Below are 19,575 nucleotides of genomic sequence, written 5' to 3'. Positions count from 1 at the left end.
TTAGGCATTTAATGGATGCTATTTCATATAATAGTCATAAATATTATGCAAGTGGTACTATTACTATTCCAGTTTATGTGTAATGGCATGGAAATTGAGCTAAATTATGTTACTTGTTAATGTCAAAAATGATAAAGGTCATACCTAGGTCCAGCCAGAACCTGTACATCCTGAGCCAGGGTCTAGCTGGATGAGAATGCCTGATCCTTCCCTCCACGCACCCTCCTCAGCTCCCCAGATGTAGCCATCCTCATCAAGCATCCTGAAACAGTCGCACCCCAGCATGCATGGCCTTCGACCTCCAGGCATACGGAGGAAGAGATCACAGACACACTCCCATTCACAATAGGCTCGAGGAAAACAAAATATCTAGGAATAAACTTAATCAGGAGATAAACGACCTTGACAATGAAAACTTTAAACCTCTGAAGGAAAAGACACAGAAAGATACTAGAAAATGGAAAGACATGCCATTACCATGTTCACGGACTGACAGAATTAGTATTGTGGAAATGACCATCCTGTCAAAAGTTATTTACAGATTCTGTGCAGTCCCAATCAAAATTACCATCACAGAAACTTAAAAAAAAAATCTTGTTAAAAAAAAAAGACCCTGAATAGCAAAAAGAATCCTGATCAAAAGGACAATGCTGGAGAGATAAGCCTTCTAGACCTCAAGCTGTATTACAGGGCCATAGTAATCAAAACAACGTGTACTTGCCTTAGGTTTTCCTATCACTGTGATAGAACACCATGACCCAAAGCAACAAGTGTTCATTTTATCTTACACTCAGGTAACAGCCCATCACTGAGGGAACTCAGGATGGGAGCTCATGCAGAGCAAGAACCTGGAGCAGGAGCCGATGAAGAAGCCGTAGCTCGCTCTCTGTGTCTTACTTAACTTGCTTCCTTATATTGTCCAGGACCGCCGGCCCAGGAATGATACCACTTACAATGGGCCGGGTCCTCCAACATCAATTACTAGTTAAGAAAATGTCCCACACACTTGCCTACAGAATAATCTTTTTAAGGGATGTTCTCAATTCCCTTCTCTCAGATAACTCTAACTTGTCTTAAATTTACAAGAAAAAACTCACAAGGAAAAAGGTACTGTTTCAAAAATGGACATAGAGACCAATGGAACAATAGGATGTCCAAATTGAATACCTAGATATGAGTACACTAAACTACAGTCATCTGATATATAATATTTGAAAAAGATTCCAAATACAGATACGAGAGAAATGAAAGCATCTTCAACAGATGGTGCTGGGGAAACTGGCTGTCCTTTGAAGAAAGATGAAATTAGACCTTTATTTATCAATTTGTACAAAAGCTAATTCCAAGTAGTCCAAAGACTTAATTGTGAAACCTAAAGCATAGAAATGATTAGAAGAAACATAAGCAAAGGATGGAGATGTGGGGAAGAGCTTTCTTCGGGACCCAATTTGTCCAGCAACTGAGGCCAACAACTGGCAAGAGAGATCCCCTAAAACTGAAAAGCTCTGGCCAGCTAAGAAAACAAGCAGTGAAGCGGGGAGGAGTCCTACAGAGCGGGAGAGAGTCTTTGCCAGCTATACATCTGACAGAGAATTAATAGCTGTCATAAAGTGCACGGAGAACTCAAAGTACAAAAAGAAGTTAAAATAAAAGGGGGGCCCACTTTAAAAAAAATAGGCTTGGGATCTGAGCAGAGAGTTCTTAAAAAAGAAAAAAGAAAAAAAATGGCTAAGAAATATCTCAAGAAACGTTCATTATCTCTAGCAATTAGAGAAATGAAAATCAAATCAATGCTGAGATTTCATATTACCCCAGTCAGAATGGCAAAGATCAATAAACCAGTGATAACAGTTGGAGGGGATTTGAGGAAAGGCAACTCTCTCTCACTGTTGGTGGGATTGAAAACTGGTCCAGATGGAAATCAGGGCGGAGAATCCTCAAAAACAAAAACTAAATCTACCATGCGACCCAGCTATACCACTCCTAGATATATGCGCAAAGGACCGGACGTCTGTCCCACAGACACCTCAGCTATGTTCACTGCAGCTCCGCTCACAATAGCTGGAAAACAGAAACAACCTAAAAGTCCTTCAACTGACCACAGATAATGAAAATGTGATACATATATATATATATATATATATATATATATATATCATGAAATATCATTCAGCTGTAAAGTAAAATGAAATCATGAAATTCTCAGGTAAATGGGTGAACCCGGGAAAGATAATAGTGAAGAAAGTAATGCGGACCAAGAGGGACAAGTATCACTTGTTTTCTCTCATTAGCGGTTCTCGAAAGGGACCATGGGGTGAGGAAAGCAATCGAGAGGGGAATAACAATGCACAAGTGATTTGAAGAGGATTGGGGAAAAAATGGGGGTTCTTCATTTAGGGAGTGGGGAGGAAGATAAAGAAGTGGAGAGGAGGGTGAGGAAACCATAGAGATGTCTGTAAAAGTCAGAAGGAGTCATTGGATTCCATCTACCATTATATACAAGACTGATAAGTTATATTTATATACATGTGCATATACATACTTATATACATTATATATATGTGCATACATAGTTCCATATGTTGTCCCAGCTGACAATGCTCCTTCCAAAAGCTATGAGCTACCTAACAGTGCCCCGGCACCAGGTGTGAAAAGCCTTCTTTTGAATTGTTGGTTGGAGTTGTCAAGAGACTCTCAAAACACAGGCTATTGCAGTTGCCCCTGATTGCCTCCCAGAGAAGGAAGGGGTCCTACTGCTGAAGACACCATGTACTTCAGAACAGGATCCAGAGGATCCAAGCTCAAAGCCTGCTCTGTGAGTACTAGCTTTGTGGTACCAAAAGGTGCCACGCAAGCTTTCAGATGAGGAAAGTAACCAACAGTCCTTCTCAGCTGCGATGCCTATGTAATAAAAATATCCAGCGTGGTAATAGCCCCAAGGGTGCAGTAGTGGCATGCGTATCTCTGTGGTAACCAACAGCCCTCTAATTGGACTTAAGGTCTGTTCAAGTGAGAGAGAAATCATGCAAGGTATGGTAAACATGGCCAGCTCCCTGAGGCTAATGAATCTGTGGTCTTGGAGGAGAGCCTACAGCCACCACTTTTCTAGATCAGCATAATTCCAACTTCATTCTAAGTATTTATTCTTATACCCACCATGAGAGAAATATCTCTTTGCAGTCATTACAGAAAACCTCAACCAATCAAAATACAGAGAATAAGGGGCCATGTGGTGCCCAGCCCTAATAGAGCTAACACAAGCCAGTCAGCTAAGGCTCAGGGATCAGAGTGGAAGAACTGTGAAAGATCGTAGCAGCTAGGAGAACAGGATGTTCTCTGGGAGAGTTCATCTCTTCGAAATGTCAGAGAAGCTCCACTTACGAAGTCTTATCAACAGGGCTGCCGCAGCAAGCCCCAAACAAGGATGGCACCAATAGACTTGACAACATGGAAGGGAAATCTTATAGGGCCCCAACCCTAGACAAAAAACTACAGGCAACTAATGAATATTGAGAGCAGGAGAAACAGTCTTCCCCAGGGAAGAACCCCCAAATTAGTTATCAAAAGCAAGTGGCCATCCCTGAAATCATATACATATAAATAACAATGTAGGAAGAGAGCAGATTGTATTTACATATTTAGGGTTATTTTATGTATGTATAAAACATATAGAAAAGAAAAAGAGAGCATGAATTTGAGAGAGAACAAGGGGTCCATGGGAAGGCCTAGAATACAGAGGAAAGGGAAGGGGGGAAATGAGGTAATGGTCTTAAAACACACACACACACACAACACACACACACACACACACACACAGCCAGGAAATGGACCTGTTTTATGCACTGTGTTACCCTTTGCCAGGTAAAGCGGGCAATTCTATAAAGTCAACAGTGGAAGGCATCGCTGTTGGAGCGGGAGGATACACAGCTCATCCTTCAATGCCATCTGTGATAAGAATAACACCCATTCTGGTTTGGTGAAGAATTTGAAATCTTAGAAGGCATTCTGCCACGGTAACGAGTGCACCCAAGACTATAGCAGAAACGGCAAGACTCCCATAGGCTACTTCGACATGTGATTTCCATCCTAAAAAGCATTCATTTCTTAATCATCAGAGGCTAACTAATAAACAACTTAGGCTAGACGTATGCATGCAATCTTCCATCAATCTCCATGCCCCGACCCATTCAAGCATTCTCTTCTTAGTAATAAGGACATTTAAGAAGCAGGGTAGAGGTAACAGAGATCTCCTAGGGAACCCCAGATCTGGAAGCTCCTCCTAAATCTAGTTCTGTGAAATAAAATACTAAACAATAGCAGCCAATCAACCAAGGAAAGATAGACAAATGGTTTGCTCTTACCTCTCCCCAGCTGCCGTAGGCCCATTGGGGACACGGGCCAGATTCACATGCCCTTTGCTCATCGGGCTTGATTCTCTCTACGCAGTCACTGGCGGGGTATCCGTTTTCGTCCTGACACACCACCACTCGCCTCTGGGACCCTCCGGCACAGGTACTAGAACACTGAGCACACACAACAGCAGATTTATCTTCACACCACTCGCCTTCTACCCACACATAGACTGCTGCCTGAAAGGCCAGCGACAAATGACAGAGACAGACTCCAAGTCTTCATACACAGTGGAGAAAGGTAACTGGGAAACTGGGCACTTCCCCAAGGTGGGGTTGTTCACTTTGTACACACAGGCAAATGCCTGGACGGTAGAGAGGTGCCTCTTCCGCTATTCTCCAGGCCATTGGCAGGGAGTCAGCCCTAAGGAGTGATCATGTTTATGGAGTCCTCCGTGCATCTGCGTTCATTGCCCACCTTGTCCACATTTCTGAGAGGGAAAGAAGTGTCAAGGGACACCAATTTGTGGGCATTTTTTTCAAAGTCTCAAGAGCTCCTTTAGAACCAACCTTTGGGCCTCTTTGAATACAGAAGTTAACTCATACTTAATGAATTGCCAGTTGTTGAAACTGAACTTCCACACAAACTCAGTGAGTCCATAAATGTATCACAGAATGCCATTTAGACATCACTTCCTAGTGGTGGAATAATCCCTTTCCCCCCCTCTTCACAAGAGCCTATATTTTAGTGGCTGATGATAGTAAGACATACTCTATTTGCTTTTCACTTCCTCAATGAACTCAATTGAATTCCATTGCCACAAACCTCTCCTTGGTTCATTTCAGTGGAATGTTCTTGAATGGCTGTTGTTTGCATTTGACCTGGTTTCCCACACACACTTCTCATAGCTCTTCTGTGAGTGTACAGGTGGAGTGTTTCTCTTTCCAGAAAGTCTTTACCTCCTCAACCCAGTGCATTTCCTAGCACCCCCTATATGACCCTTGTTGTAAAATTGGCAAGCTCATACTCATTGAGTTTCCAAAGCAACGCAATTTTCTCCAACTAACCCTCCTTGATGGGGCAGGCAGGGGGGACGACTCTACCTTAGAACAGAATCATTCAACCTGAAACAAATATATCTTCCTTCTAAATGGATTTAAATGAAAATAGCACTAAACCATGAAACAAACCCCCACACCAAACCAAATAACAACGAAAAGCTTTTATAGGATCACCGAAACACACAGATGTGACTTCCTAATTTTTTTTGTTCAAACAGGAAAGCCCAGGACACACTCTCCCCATCCTCCACCAGGTTTTAGAACTGAAAGCTTTCCCAGGTGGGAGACTCCCTGGATACAGGAGAGGAGGAGCTGAGAAGGTGAAGGGGCTGAGAAGGTGAAGGGGCTGGCTATCACAAAGCCAACAGTCACACTGGGATCTAAGCACAGAATCCAATCAGCACTCAGGGGCCAGTATTTCTACTGCATTTACATTCACCATAGGGAGTGACAGACTTCTAATTCCTTTTAGCCCAGAAATAACATAATTAGCAGTCCTAGACCCTGAAGGACACTAAAAGTAAAAAGCTAACAAGACGCCACAGTGGTCAGCCTGTCCCCTCTAATTATGTGGCTCCCAGAATCTGTTGTCACCCTGGCCCTTCAGAATATACCCTCCAGAGTTTCAGTATTCCACAATGTATTTTTGAAAAATTTTCTAGCTAAACAGTTTAAAACATCCACATGCAGGTTTTTTTTTCCTGTTGATGTTCCTTTTCAAGGCCTTTTGCAGTTAGAAGGACAACAATAAGGACTGTGACAAAGGTAACTGTCAGTAATTGCCAGCTCCATCCTGTAGCCAGCGAAGCACAAAGCACTTTCCCCGAATCATCTCATTTAACTACAGAAACTATCAATGTTGTCCTTCCATTGTTGTCCTTCTTTTGCAGCCAAGGAAACTGAGGCCTACAGAGGGAAGGGCACCTGCCTAGGTTAAGAACTCCTTTCTAGTCTAGGAGGCAGCTCAATGGGTTTAATGTGCTTTGCTGCCCAGATTGATAACTTGAGTTCAGTCCTTGAGCCCACACAGTGGAAGGAGAGAACCAGCTCCCGCCAGCTAGTCTCTGATTTTCACAACTGTGCCGTGATACACACATGCATAAATAAATAAACATTAAAAAAAGTAAAGAAAGAAAAAAGAATTCCTCTTCAGAAAAGTTTCTTTGCCCCCTCTCCTCCAGCCTACTCTGCCTGCCCCTCCTGGTTCAGCCCTGAAGTCACCCAGAAGTGACACCTCCTCCTTCAACTACAAAGGAACTCTTCTCTGGGACTGCAATGAAGCCATTGTATTCACCCAGCTTGACAGCAAATGTGTGTCAATAACCCTTCAAAGGAAAATTTCTTCAGAAGCCACTCTAGTCTGTTTTCCTCCAGGCACAAGCAGGAGAGACAGGCAAAGTGGATACTCACTGCTCCCCAGGGGCCAGTTCTCCACTGGTTTCCTCCGAGCACATGGGTGCGGCTAGGGCTGTCACTCCTGGGACGGAAGTCCTCATTTTGATATGGGTAAACCAAGCCAGTGCCTGAGATCCGTTGAGGGCATGGTGACATGGAACAGTCCTGTTCAGTCTCGGGGATATAATCTGGGTCACACTCACTCCGGTCAATCACGTGGTCGCTGTAGTTGACACACACCACTTGTCGGGTTGCCTTACCTTGCCCGCAAGTCACGGAACACTATTTTGAACATCCAGAAAGAAAAAGGGGCTATCATTTGGGAGTCCAAGTTACATTATTGAAAATATGTTTCTTCGGGTGGCTGAACATTTTCCCAGCTTAAAGTCTTAGAATCATCTGACTACTTCCTTTTGTTCCCATCCAATATCTCTTTCGCCAAGAAATGCTGACAGCATAGCACTCAACATACAACCAGATCCAGCGGCCTCTGTTTCTACCCTCACTTCTCTTGTCTATGAAAGGCATAACCTTCCCTTGCCAGGATTAATGTAATAGTTACCAGCTGGACGTCCAGATTGACAAGCCCCACATATGCGCTGTTTGCCAGTGACAAAATGCCACTTAACTCATACATCCTTCTGGTGACTTCCCAGCTCACTTAAAATAACACTCAAACTCCTTGTTGATTTGCTAGGCCCTCGATTATGGAGCCTCTGGCTATTTCCTTGGGCTGTTCTCACAATCTCCATATACTGCATTTAAAGCTTCTCCAGGAGCCCAAAACTTCCCATCTCAGGGGCATCCCGTCTTCTGCAGTATCTGTGGCATCACACAGATAGCGTTGTACTTTTCCACCCTACTCCATGCATAAAAGTGAGATTATTCATCTTTTGTTGACTACTCATTTTCTGCTAAGCATTTAACATATATAATCGCAATCATAACATCATAAAATAGGTATTCATCCTGTTTGTTTCTAAAATTTAATTTTATTCACCTATTCAATTTTATTTGTGTGTGTGTGCGCATTTGTATGGTGCGTGTGTGTGTGTGTGTGTGCTTGTATACACCAGAGGAAAATGACCGATGTTGTCCATCTAGAGCTCCTGGTCCTAAACCCTGGTGACAGTGTCTCTCACAAACCAGAAGCTCTCAATTTTCAGCTAGGCTGGCTAGCCAGCAAGCTCCAGGAAGCCACCGAGATCTGTTTATCTCTGCTCCCCAGCACTGAGTTTAGCAGCATGCCTGTCATGTCCAGTTTTTACATGGGTGCTGGGAATTTAAACTCAGACCCTCAGGCTGGCACAGAGAACGCCTCCCCACTGACCAACATCCTCAGCTCGTTCTTTTAAGAGCAGAGGAAAAATGAGGTCCAAACACTTTTATTTGCTCAAAATCGGGCAACCCATAGATGACTAGGCCTTTACATGTGCGTTCCTTGCACGATTGACTAAGGTTTCTTCTATACTTAGCTAGGTACATATATATGGAACAGGACAATTTAAACCTCAAGTCCAACTCTGAAATAGATAACCCATTCCTAATATGGACCCTTCAACTCCTTATCCTCCCCCATCTTCCAACCCTACCCAGTCCCACAAAATCCACGCTTACAGAACTCCAGTCTAGGGCCTTCCACTGTCCACAGGGTGTCACAGCACACTCTTCCTTGGCTACCGGTTTAGGCAGGGTAGCACAGGCACTCTCGTCAGCCACAGAACCGTCCTCGTCCCGACAACTGACATATCTCATCCGGGTACCTTTTCCACAAGTGGCTGAGCACTGGGTGTAGGAGTGAAAGGACACAGACATGTCATTTGAAATGGCTGCTTAGTGTTTTTCACTTAGCCCAGTTTCTTATCAGCTCTTAGCTCTCTTTCTACAGTCACGCCAGAGGATAGTTGTCTCCTCCGAACACCTCCCCACTTTTCTCCCCATCTGTTTCTTACTGGAGTCCAAGATCCAAATCGCCACTGGGTTCTGGGCACACTGTGTGTGTTTCTCCTTGGTTCCGGGCCCAATAGGAGAGGGTGACAAGATGGTAGTTCACAGTCCTAGATGTGAAAGGAGAAAACATTTACTTTCAAGGTAACACACGTTTATAGATGTATAGTTGTGGTAAGAAAGCGTATTGTACCAAGAAATCTAAGAACTCTTATTTCTGCCTGCTTCTACAAGTCTCCTGACCCCTCTTAGCCCCAGTCTCTTCAATGGCAAAGAGGGGATACAATCTGAATCATTTTTCTGGATGCCTTAACACAGGGCCGGGTCTACTTAGTCGTAAAAGCCGTGTTTATTCACCTGCTCCTAGAAAAAGAGAGGGAACATTGTGGAGCACTGCGCATGTCTGGAAAGAGCAGGACAGCGTTTAAAAATTATTAACTGTTAATGTTTAAAAATTCTCAAGGCTAAATTGTGTTCTCACGTTTCAGGTAGTTTCCTAATCAAAACCTGCTAATCATGAACTTGTTTTCCCAGGGAACCTAAAGATAACACCCAGGGTCCTGAAGGTCAGCCCTAGATATAAAAGGAATTTTCTGCAGGCCAATGGCTGGAGTTCACATAATGCCCCTCAGTCACTCTGAGAGACTTGTGGTGAACTCAGTGGTCTGGGGATGGATACTAGGCTCTTATTGACAGAGTGGGGAACCCAAGAGCACACCTGTTTATAATCACTCCCAGCTGCCTTGATTCGATACATAGCTATCAAAGGCCCAAGAGCCAGCTGACCTGGAGCAAAAGCGTTGTGATCTGGGACTGAAGGTCACTGATGTTTCCTTGCCTTAAACCTTTACACATGGCCGAGAAATTCTGCTACTGGCTCTGACGCCTGGCCTTTCCCTTTGCCAGTGCTCCAAAGAGAGTCCAGGGGGCTTTTGCAAAAAGCAAATAACTTATCCATAGGCTTCAGCCGTGGGAGCCTATGGACAAAGGAGCACTCTAGAATGCGAGTGAGAAATCCTGGTTTGAATCTTTAAGGAAATTGCTAAGTTGGCACTTGATGTAAGGACTGACATTTTCTTGGGACTAATGACCACGTGATATGTGTGGACATGTGAGCATGTAGAGGCCGGAGGGTTTTTATTGGCAGTTTTCCTTAATCACTCCGTACCTTAATTTTAGAGACAGGATCTCTTACACAATGCGCAGCTCACTGGTTGGCTTTGCTTGCTGGCCCGTGAGTTCCGGGGATGTACCTGTCTCTGCGTCCTGCCCAGCTTATACATGGTACTGAAGAACTGAACTCATGATGGTGTAGCAAGAATTTTCTCAACCGAGCCAATTCCCTGCCCCCACCTCCATGTCATTTTGAACATTTAGAAAAATTATAAAAACCAAGTTTAAACCGGGTGTTGGTGGCACATGCCTTTAATCCCAGCACTTGGGTGGCAGAGGCAGGTGGATCTCTGTGAGTTTGAGGCCAGTCTGGTCTAGGAAGCAAGTTCCAGGACAGCCAGATCTGTTACACAGAGAAACCCTGACTTGAAAAAAACCCCCAAACAAACAAATAAACAAACAAACAAAAACATAAAAAGAAAAGAGAAAAGAAGAAGAAGAAGAAGAAGAAGAAGAAGAAGAAGAAGAAGAAGAAGAAGAAGAAGAGGAAGAAGAGGAAGAAGAAGAAGAAGAAAAACCCAAAGTTTATACAGGTACAGTACTTGTTAGGTTAGTTGATCGGCAACAATCATATGATCACCACCACCATATTCACCCTTTGTGACTCTTTATCCATAGAAGACACATGGTGAAATGCACCCAGTTGAGGGTGACCACACAGAGGGAGCCGATTGGCTGTACAAGGCCCTTTCTCAAGACATGAGTTCCCAGTACAGTCTCGGCTAAAATCTGGCTTCGTAGTTATCAAATGTGATATGAAAATTTAAATCTTCTCTCGTCATAAATGATACCAAGATCAAGGCAGGCACAGAACAGTGAACTTGTGAGGCAGCACATTCTCAAGAGGGGAACAGCTCATACACATGTATGTGCATGCCTACGTGCATGTGTACATGTATGTGTGTGTGCATTTGCTCATACACACAGACATTACATATAGATATTTGTATCTGTGTGCATGTTTGGAAATTGTACTGAGTTAAATGATGTATAGCAAAAATTTTACAAATGACATCAAAATTTACAATTATCTCAAATTTCATTTAGTCACTTAATGCAAACGACTCTTATTGATTTTTTTTTTGCTCAACTTTTGAACCTATTGCCAAAGAATGACTATAATTGCTAAAAAATGTGTTACTGAATTATAATGGTTGGGTATTTAGGAGGAAGAAGAAGGAGAAATGCAGATGTTTCTTCCAACCTGACTCACCAACTGCAACCTTGGAAACTCTCTTTGAGGTGAGGGTGGGGGTGCAGCTGAGTGGGCAGAGTCCATGCTAGCATGTGCGAAAGCCTTGGTTCAACATGCAGGACTGCTTAAACTAGGGCGACACATGTCTGGAATCTCACAGCTCAAGAGGTAGGTTACAAGTAGATCAGAAGATCAAGATTGTCCTTGGCTACAAAGAATGAAGCCAGGCAGGGCTGCCTGAGACCCGACAGAAGAAAAATTCTTTGCAGAACCAGATAATAATCTTCAAAGATTCACTTTTGGGTGTTATTTGCAGTAAAACAACCTCAGATTATTAAAGTTTCCCCATCACTTTCTTAGGGCGGTAACAGCTGACAAAGAGGAAAGGAAGCTGTAATTATAGCTCCTGCTGGTATCTGTGTGGCATGCTCTCTCACCAGCCCAGTCTCCAAGCCGTGCACTTGACCTTGATACAGTGCTAAGGAGACACTTCTAGCACACCACAGACACATACAGGTGTTGGTGACCCTGTGAGCACAGGTGACCGCGACATCCAGTAAAATTCTAAATGGGGACTTTGGAGGATTTATCATCTCTCCTCCTCTCCAGTGTTCCCCAGTTTTAAGAGAAGCCGTATGCAGCCTCCAGCTCAGGAGGCTTCTCTGAAGTGCTGTTGGGTCTTGAGAGCGGCTCCAAACTAGCTTGAGCTGAACACACTTCTTGCAATTAACGGTGTCTGAGTTACTGGAGTCTTCAAATATCCAAGTTCAAGGCAAGACTGACTAATATTTGCTAGCCAACAAGAATCAAACTCTAATGTATAGATGCTTAAACAAACCAAAAGATAAAACTAGAAAAAAAGGTAGATTCTAAGCCGGGCAGTGGTGGCGCATGCCTTTAATCTCAGCACTCGGGAGGCAGAGGCAGATGGATCTCTGTGAGTCTGTGGCCAGTCTGGTCTACAGAGCAAGTTCTAGGACAGGCTCTAAAGCCACGAGAAACCCTGTCTCCCCCCTCCCCCAAAAGTTAGATTCTAAATGTAGAAAATAAGTAACGTCTAGTTAATTTAACACCCAGGTGCTCTATGTATGGATTCCTCTATGAAAATGTTTCACTTTTGTCTGAACCAGTGCGACATTTTGGCCCTTTCCTGCCCAAAGTCAATAACTGGGCTGAGACGGGAGACTCACCTGGGTATCGGTGGGCCTAGTTGCTGCATTGCAGTCATTGTCGTCCACCACTGACATGTAAGGCCCAATGACGCACTTCACTGCCCTCAGTTGGTAGCCCTGTCCACAAGTGACACTGCACTGGGGGGATGAAACGAGACAAAAATGTAAAACCTTTCCTTTCATGTCCTCACCCTGTGATATTCTGTAAGAGAAAAGCCCTTCTACCAGAGTGAACCGAGGCCTGACACCCAGAGATTAGGTAAAACTATGTGATCCTGTTGCCCACAGTTTACACTGGTCCATCATTATAATGACATTTGCAATGATTTCTGTCTGCTAACGGAATTACACTGGTAAAGGTACAAGTCCTTGACCGTGCGCGCCAGGAGGGAGAGGAGAATATCCATAATTTTCATACTCTTCACACTCTACCTACTGGAGCATTCTGGCTAACACAGGTGTCTGTCTTAACAAAGGTCTGTGGTCTTTGATTTCTGGAAAAGAATTCTCAGGCAATAACTGAAAGCTCAGTCAATGTTTCTGCATAGAACACTCTTGGCAGTAGCATTTATGAGAAAGAGATCAGATACTGGAAAGGACCTCCATATGCAACAGCCAAAAGTGAGTTAAACATATCACAGCACATGAGTAACACAGAGATCGATACGGCTGCTGCAAGGCGCACTGCCAGTTCCAGGCCAAAGAAGGGCATGGGGGTGGGGACGCTAAGGGGAAGACAGCCAAAGATGTAGAATCAGTCCCTAGACTGGAGAGCTCACTGAGCCAGCAACAAGGGCTAAAGGCCACTGCAGAAGGAGCTGGAGATGTAGTGACAGAAACTTTTAAGCCAGGCAGAGAGTAGATGAGTACCTAAGGAAGGAGCTGCCAGATTGGGTAACAAAGTAGCTCGACACATTTGTTCTTTCAACCACCTAGTGCATGCATCTCAATGCACATCAGGAATTGTTTCAAGATAGGCTCCCAGGGAGGCCACCCAACAAGTGTTAGCACATCTAAAAGATAGCACTGTAACGTGCGTATCTCTTCTGACAACAACGAAACCGGGGCAATAACAGAAGCAAACCTGGAAAGTTTTGTGTGTAGAACTGATGTGTGTTTTGTGTGTGGAACCAATGTGTGAGAACTGATAGATTCTTAAGCAATATGTCAGAGAAGAAATCACAGAGATGGTAGAAAACACCGGAGAGAAAGATGAAAGAATGGTAGAGAACACAGCGTTCATCAGGAAACTTATCACTGCAAATATCTATATACATTAAGAAGAAAGACTTTAAAACAGCAGCCGAGCCTTAGCAATAGGACTTATCATCAAATGTGGAGGGTAACCAATAGCACTGGCAATAGCCTGTAGTATTTGGGGTAGGTGCCTATAGGACCATTTTGGTCACTGACTCAAAAAGATGTAACCTGTTCCTAGTACTGGGAATTTCATTTAGTAGCATTTGGTGTCTAGTTGGGGCATTGTCCCCTATTATGTGGTGGCTTTGTTTAAGTTCAACACTCCAAGGCAGCTTGAATCTCAGGAGTAGATGGCCAACAAGAATCAGACTCCATAGTTTTTAGTGACCCTTTCCTTTCCTTTCCTTTCCTTTCCTTTCCTTTCCTTTCCTTTCCTTTCCTTTCCTTTCCTTTCCTTTCCTTTTTCTTTTCTTTTTCTTTTTTAAGAGAGAGAAATAACATGAAGTTGGGTGGGTAGGAGTCGGGAGGATTTATGAGGAGTTGAGGGATAGGAAAGAATATAAGGAAAAATACACTGCATAAAATTCGCAAAGAATAAATTAAAAGAAATAAAAAATAACCTAACTTTGCTTTGCATCTCAAGGAACAAATGACAGAGCAAGCTAAATCCCAAAGACAAAGAAAGTAATAAGTCCAGAATAGATCTGAACAGGTTACAGAACAAAATAAAGCATCAGAGGACAGGCGGCGGCAGGCTTCAGTGGGAAAGTGCATGGCTAGCATGCGTGAGGTCCTAGGTTCAATCGCTATTATTGAGAGAGAGAGGGAGAGAGAGAGAGAGAGAGAGAGAGAGAGAGAGAGAGACAGAGAGAGAGAGACAGAGAGAGAGAGAGAGGTATGAATATATCTACAAAAAGACACTGACAATAAAATTTTTAAAAATAAAAACAAAAATTCAATAAAAAAGTACAAGCAAATGCTACTAAATCCTTTTTTTAAAAGGTTAACATCAGCCCTTTTCGGACACTTCCGAAATATGGAAGAGTAATCATTTTCCCCAAGGTCAGCACCTAAATTTGCAAGAACAAAATATCTTGTCTCTTATTTAAAAAAACACTGCAATGAGCATTCTAGGCAAGAATACTGATGCGACTTTCAATTATTTCTTGAGAATTTATCCCAGAGGGTCAGTGTTATCTCAATATCAAAAGTGAAGGGGAAATAAAGACAAATATCTCATGTCAGGAAGACACTAGCAATCAAATCCTGTGATGTAGTGTGGGTCATAGTCATGTGGGATTTAGCACAGGAAAACAATTTTAAAAGTTCATCTAAGTAGATAAAACAGAAAAAAAAATACCTAAAAAGACCTATGAACATATCAATTTATAAAAAGAAGTCTTTTGGCAAAATTAAACTTTTCAGGCAAATTTATACCCACCACCAAAAGAACCCCCCCCCCCCCAAAAAATGAGAGGACACTTCCTCAGTGTGGTGAAGAGGACCTAGAAGGCCCCACAAGCATTATTGGTACTCAGTGGTGAAAGACTTTCTCCTGAGGTCAGGGCTGTGAAAAGAATGTCTTCTATCATCTCTGCTCTTCTGAGCACACTGGAGGTCTAGCTAGAGGCCAAAACTAGGAGAAGTAAACGGCAGACTGGAGAAGAGAAGCCAAGCCTGGGCTACCTGCAGGGGTTACCACAACAGTCACAAACATCCCAAAGATCTGCAGGGAAATCACTATAGCTAACACTCAAAGCCAGCAGTTTCAGGACACTGACTGAGGAAAAATAATAATAGAAAAATCAGAAGTGTTTTTGTACACCATCAAAAATAACAAAAAAGGGAAATTAAGAAACATTTTAATCAAGCACATTTATAGTAACATCCCAAAGAATAAAAAGCAAAGGAAAAAATGTAATCATAAATGTGAGACTTGTTCAATCCAAATCTCTAAAGGACTGCAGAAGAAATGAGAAGGCCTAAATAAACGGAAAGATTACTTAATCACTGTGAACTATGGCTAAAAATGCCAACATTCCTCAAACTGATCCAGAATCCATTCATACTCAATGGAAAGTCACATGACCTGTGTGAAGAATGAAAAAGCTTATTTTTAAGTTCATACAAAATGGTAAGAGATTCCAAGTACCAACACATATAAAAGACGAAGAAATCTGGAGGACTTGTATTTTCCAATCTCAAACATTTGGAAAGGGATTGAAATGGTCTTATGCTGGCATAAAGACAGACATCAGACTAGTTCCGAGTTCAGGAAAAAACTTCTACATTTTTGCTCAAGTGATTTTTGACATGTGTGCCAATACTCTTAATGGAGAAAGTATGTCTCTTCAGCCAACAGTGCAGTAACAGCTGTTTACCCCCATGTGTGAAGCCAGACTCCCACATCATATATACAAAACCTTAACTATGGAGCAGTTGCCTAAAGCCAACAGCTCCAACTATTTCTCTAAACATAAAAAGGGCAGGTGTGATGAGGCATTTGTTTGTCCACTGTGATCCTACAAGCAAAGATAACAGAAGAATAAAGAAATCGCACTCCATCAGAATGAAAATACATCTGCCCTTCAGCAGACAAAATCAGCAGAGTAAAAAGGCAATCAGTGAGATTAAAAATCAGTACCAGGGACATATGCACAATTCACATAGCTTCATCCACAACCTCACACTCTTTTAAGAATTGGATGAGACTAGGAAAAGGAATAGTAGTGGGTGGAGCATGTGAAAAATGGGAGAAGGGCCATTTTGAAGTGGTTTAGAGGTTCGTTTGTTTGCCTGATTCATCCTCCCCCCCCCCTTTCTTTTTGGACAGAGTTTCCTGTTGTAACTCAGGCTGACCTTACCCTGTCTACAATCCTCAGGGTTGACCCTGAACTTCGGATCCTCCTACCTCCACCTCTTGATTACTGAAATGATAGGAATGCAGCACTGTTTACAGTGTCTGCAGTGCTAGGGGTGGACTCCAGGACTTTGTTTGTGCAAGGCAAGCACTCTACCTGTGCAGCTACAGCCCCAGCTCCAATGGGGTGAATTACAATCCTTTTAAATAGACGAGCAGTTTGGCTAGACATTCCTCTAAAGAAGACATTCAAAGGGTGACAAACACATGACAAATTGCTCAACATCTTTTTCTATTAGAGGACTATAACTAGAAGCCACAGTGAGACAGTCCTTTACACTCAGTAGGCGGGCTACCATTTCAAACATGGAAAATAGTAAGTGTTGACAATGACACAGAGAAATTGTATATTGCTTATATACTGCTGGGAGGGATGGAAAATGGTACAGTCCCCATAGAGAGCCACTCGGAAGTTAAAAACCTAGACACAGAATTACTATAGGAACCAATAATTATATCCTTGGGTGATAGATTCCAAATAAGTGGCATTAGGTACGAAAATAAATACTTGTTCATTTATGCCAGGAAACTTTATAGTAGCCCAAATGTGAAAAGAACCCAAATATCTATCTTGGATGCTAATTCACACAGTGGAATATGATTCGGAAATGAAGAGAACCAAGAGCTGGTTCGTGCTACTGTGCGGACGGGTGCCAAAGGATCGATGTAGTGTGAACAATGCTGGCCCCAGCGGTCACATGTTAAACACTGCCACCCACTTTTATGAGCGGTCCAGCATATGCAAATACACAGACCCAGAATGCAAATGGACAGTTGCCAGAGTTAGGGAAGCAGGGGATGGGAAATAGTTGCTGAGTGGTGTCGGAGAATTGTCTGTATTCGGTCAATCATGTTTTAAATAAACGCTGATTGGCCAGGCAGGAGGTGTAGGTGCGAAACCCAGACAGGAAGTGGAAATGATGCAAGGAGATCAGGAGGAATTCTAGGGAGGAGGAAGTTGATTCCTCCCACTCCTGCCCAGATCACCGAAGCAGCAGGATGTGAGCTGCCCCACTGAAAAAGGTACTGAGCCACATGGCTAACATAGATCAGATAAATGGGTTAATCAAGATGTAAGAGTTAGCCAATAAGTAGCCTGACCTAATGGGCCAATCAGCATTTATAACTTACAGAGATCTCAGTGTGATTTTTCTCTGGGGCTAAACAGCTGGGGGGCAGGGTGGAAAAGAAACCCCCAAACAAGCAGGCTCCCCTCATGTTACAGCTGAATGTATGTGGGGTTTCTTTTGGAGTGCTGGAAACAGTTTGACAGTACACTGAGATCATAAAACATGAATATACTGAATACCACTGAGTTGTTCCCTTTCAGACAGTTAATTGTATGTCCTGCATGCTTCTCTTCAACCAAAAATACAGGCAGAGTACAATTCCAGGTTTTAAAAATATATATAAAAAACCAAATAGATGACAACAGCAACAAAAGCCAAACAACAGCAACAGAAGTGTGTGCAGTCTTCTCTTCAGCAGTGTTTGCTTTCTGCTCTTTGCTATCACATATTTTGGAAATTTTTTCATACGAATATTTATGACTCTCTTAATAACATCTTAAAAGCTGTTTGCCTAAGTTGCATGCCTGGTTAAAAAAAGACCAAATTTTTTGTAAGAGACGGGAGTCTCTTGGTCAGCTGTAGTAGATGTGACAGTCCTATCTCGACATCGATCTCAATGTGTGCTAACATCTTTCCATTAACCGAGAAACTCTATAGATTTGGACAAATAGAAAGCACTGTTAGAAAATATAAAAGGGCTCTTCTTGTTTGTTCAGAATATTCTAGCAGGAAAGTGTCAGCATGGGGGTCAGAAAAGGGCTCAGAGGGTAAAGGTGCTTGCCTTTAAGAGTAAGACCTGAGTTGGGGTCTTGGTGTGGAACCATCTGTGTAAGTTGTGCCCTAACTTCCACAAGTACACCATGACACACACTCTCTCACACATCCTCTTTAACACCCACACGCACACTACACGTTAATCAATAAGAATGAGGAAGCCCCAGATGTGGTTGTAAAGCTGCCTGTATATTGCTTGCAAGCTTGGAAATGGAGACAGAGGCTGAAGAACAAGAGTGACGGCGGCTGGTCAGGGTGGAGGAGCCATTCTTCAACAGATTGCATAAGTGACAGCAGACAGCTGTTCACTTCTTCGGGGAACTTGGAGTGCTGCTGAAATCGTACACAGCACTCTCTTGCTTCTATATTAGGAAAGACTGGATTCCAAGAGCAAACTGGGCCCAGGGGACGTGCCCTCTCTCCTTTTGAAATGGTAGAAGGCTAAGGCAGTGGAACCTATTACACTCGAGACAACTGGAAAAAGATTCTCGACCTGATGATTATGATTCCGGACCCCTTTGATCTAACCAACTACGTCTGAAGAATCTCACTTATTTATGAGAGTGGAGTTTTGGATCCCTTCTGTTGGCAGCCGAAATATCCCTTCCAAAGCCCAGCCCAGACCCTCTGCTCCAAATCAGCTGGCAGACAGGATCCCATCCCCACAGAGGATTGCTTCTGCCAGATGCCACGTCTGTTGTGAATTTGTTTAAAGGCTTGTGTGCAGTTTAGGACAGGGTGAAAACCTGCACGTGGGGTTGTAACCGGAGTAATCAGCTCCAGCAGGGCAAGGTAACCCTGGCTGCACTGCAGGGCTGCAGGCCACTGAGTCCCCCTGCGCTGAACGCAGAGCCACAGAGGTACAGTGCAAGCCGAGCTACACAGAGCCTGGTGGTGAAACCCCACCCCTGGAATGCCCCTCTTCAGATAAGCAGGAAAGAATGCAGTTAAGAATCTTATCATTCAAAGTACCTGTCCCCAGGGACCTGCCTGCCAGGCTGCACACTCTGGCTGCTGACAGGTCTGCCTGGACTCCGGCTTGACCTCAGGGTCACACATTCTATCACTTAATCGATCTTCGCCGAACTGACACCAGACCTGGCGGTGCTTCTGTCCTTTTCCACAGGTGACCAAGCACTGCAATGAAAAGCAGAGGCCATCAGAGTTGTTTCTGCTCAATGCTCTGGGGCCCTTGGGGGCTGTTGGCTAATGAGAACAGGTGGTCCTTTCTCATACACAGCCCCTCGCCGCTGCTGGGCAGCAATGAGCGAACACAGCCAGCACTCTCCCCGCGCCTTCATCACTTTCTCTTTTTTCT

At 43.4% G+C, this 19,575-nt stretch overlaps 1 protein-coding gene across 4 annotated transcripts in view; it reads right to left on the bottom strand.

Annotated features, from left to right (window-relative positions):
• Adamts9 (ADAM metallopeptidase with thrombospondin type 1 motif 9) overlaps positions 1-19,575 on the bottom strand; it is a 166,882-nt gene that overhangs the window by 80,841 nt on the left and 66,466 nt on the right. For all 4 annotated transcript variants that reach the window (XM_087904481.1, XM_087904483.1, XM_087904482.1 and 1 more), the window contains exons 22-27: positions 19,230-19,394; positions 12,312-12,431; positions 8,759-8,863; positions 8,424-8,591; positions 6,822-7,088; positions 4,362-4,523 (exon numbers count right to left, since the gene is read on the bottom strand). In XM_087904481.1, coding sequence (XP_087760607.1) covers positions 4,362-4,523; positions 6,822-7,088; positions 8,424-8,591; positions 8,759-8,863; positions 12,312-12,431; positions 19,230-19,394 — 987 coding nt within the window. The remainder of the gene's footprint in view (positions 1-4,361; positions 4,524-6,821; positions 7,089-8,423; positions 8,592-8,758; positions 8,864-12,311; positions 12,432-19,229; positions 19,395-19,575) is intronic.

This window comes from Myodes glareolus, chromosome 3, assembly GCF_982192425.1.
Source record: "Myodes glareolus chromosome 3, mMyoGla1.1, whole genome shotgun sequence".
Taxonomy (NCBI): Eukaryota; Metazoa; Chordata; class Mammalia; order Rodentia; family Cricetidae; genus Myodes; species Myodes glareolus.
The sequence above is the reverse complement of the archived record's forward strand: the minus strand, read 5'-3'. Positions and strand labels throughout refer to the sequence as shown.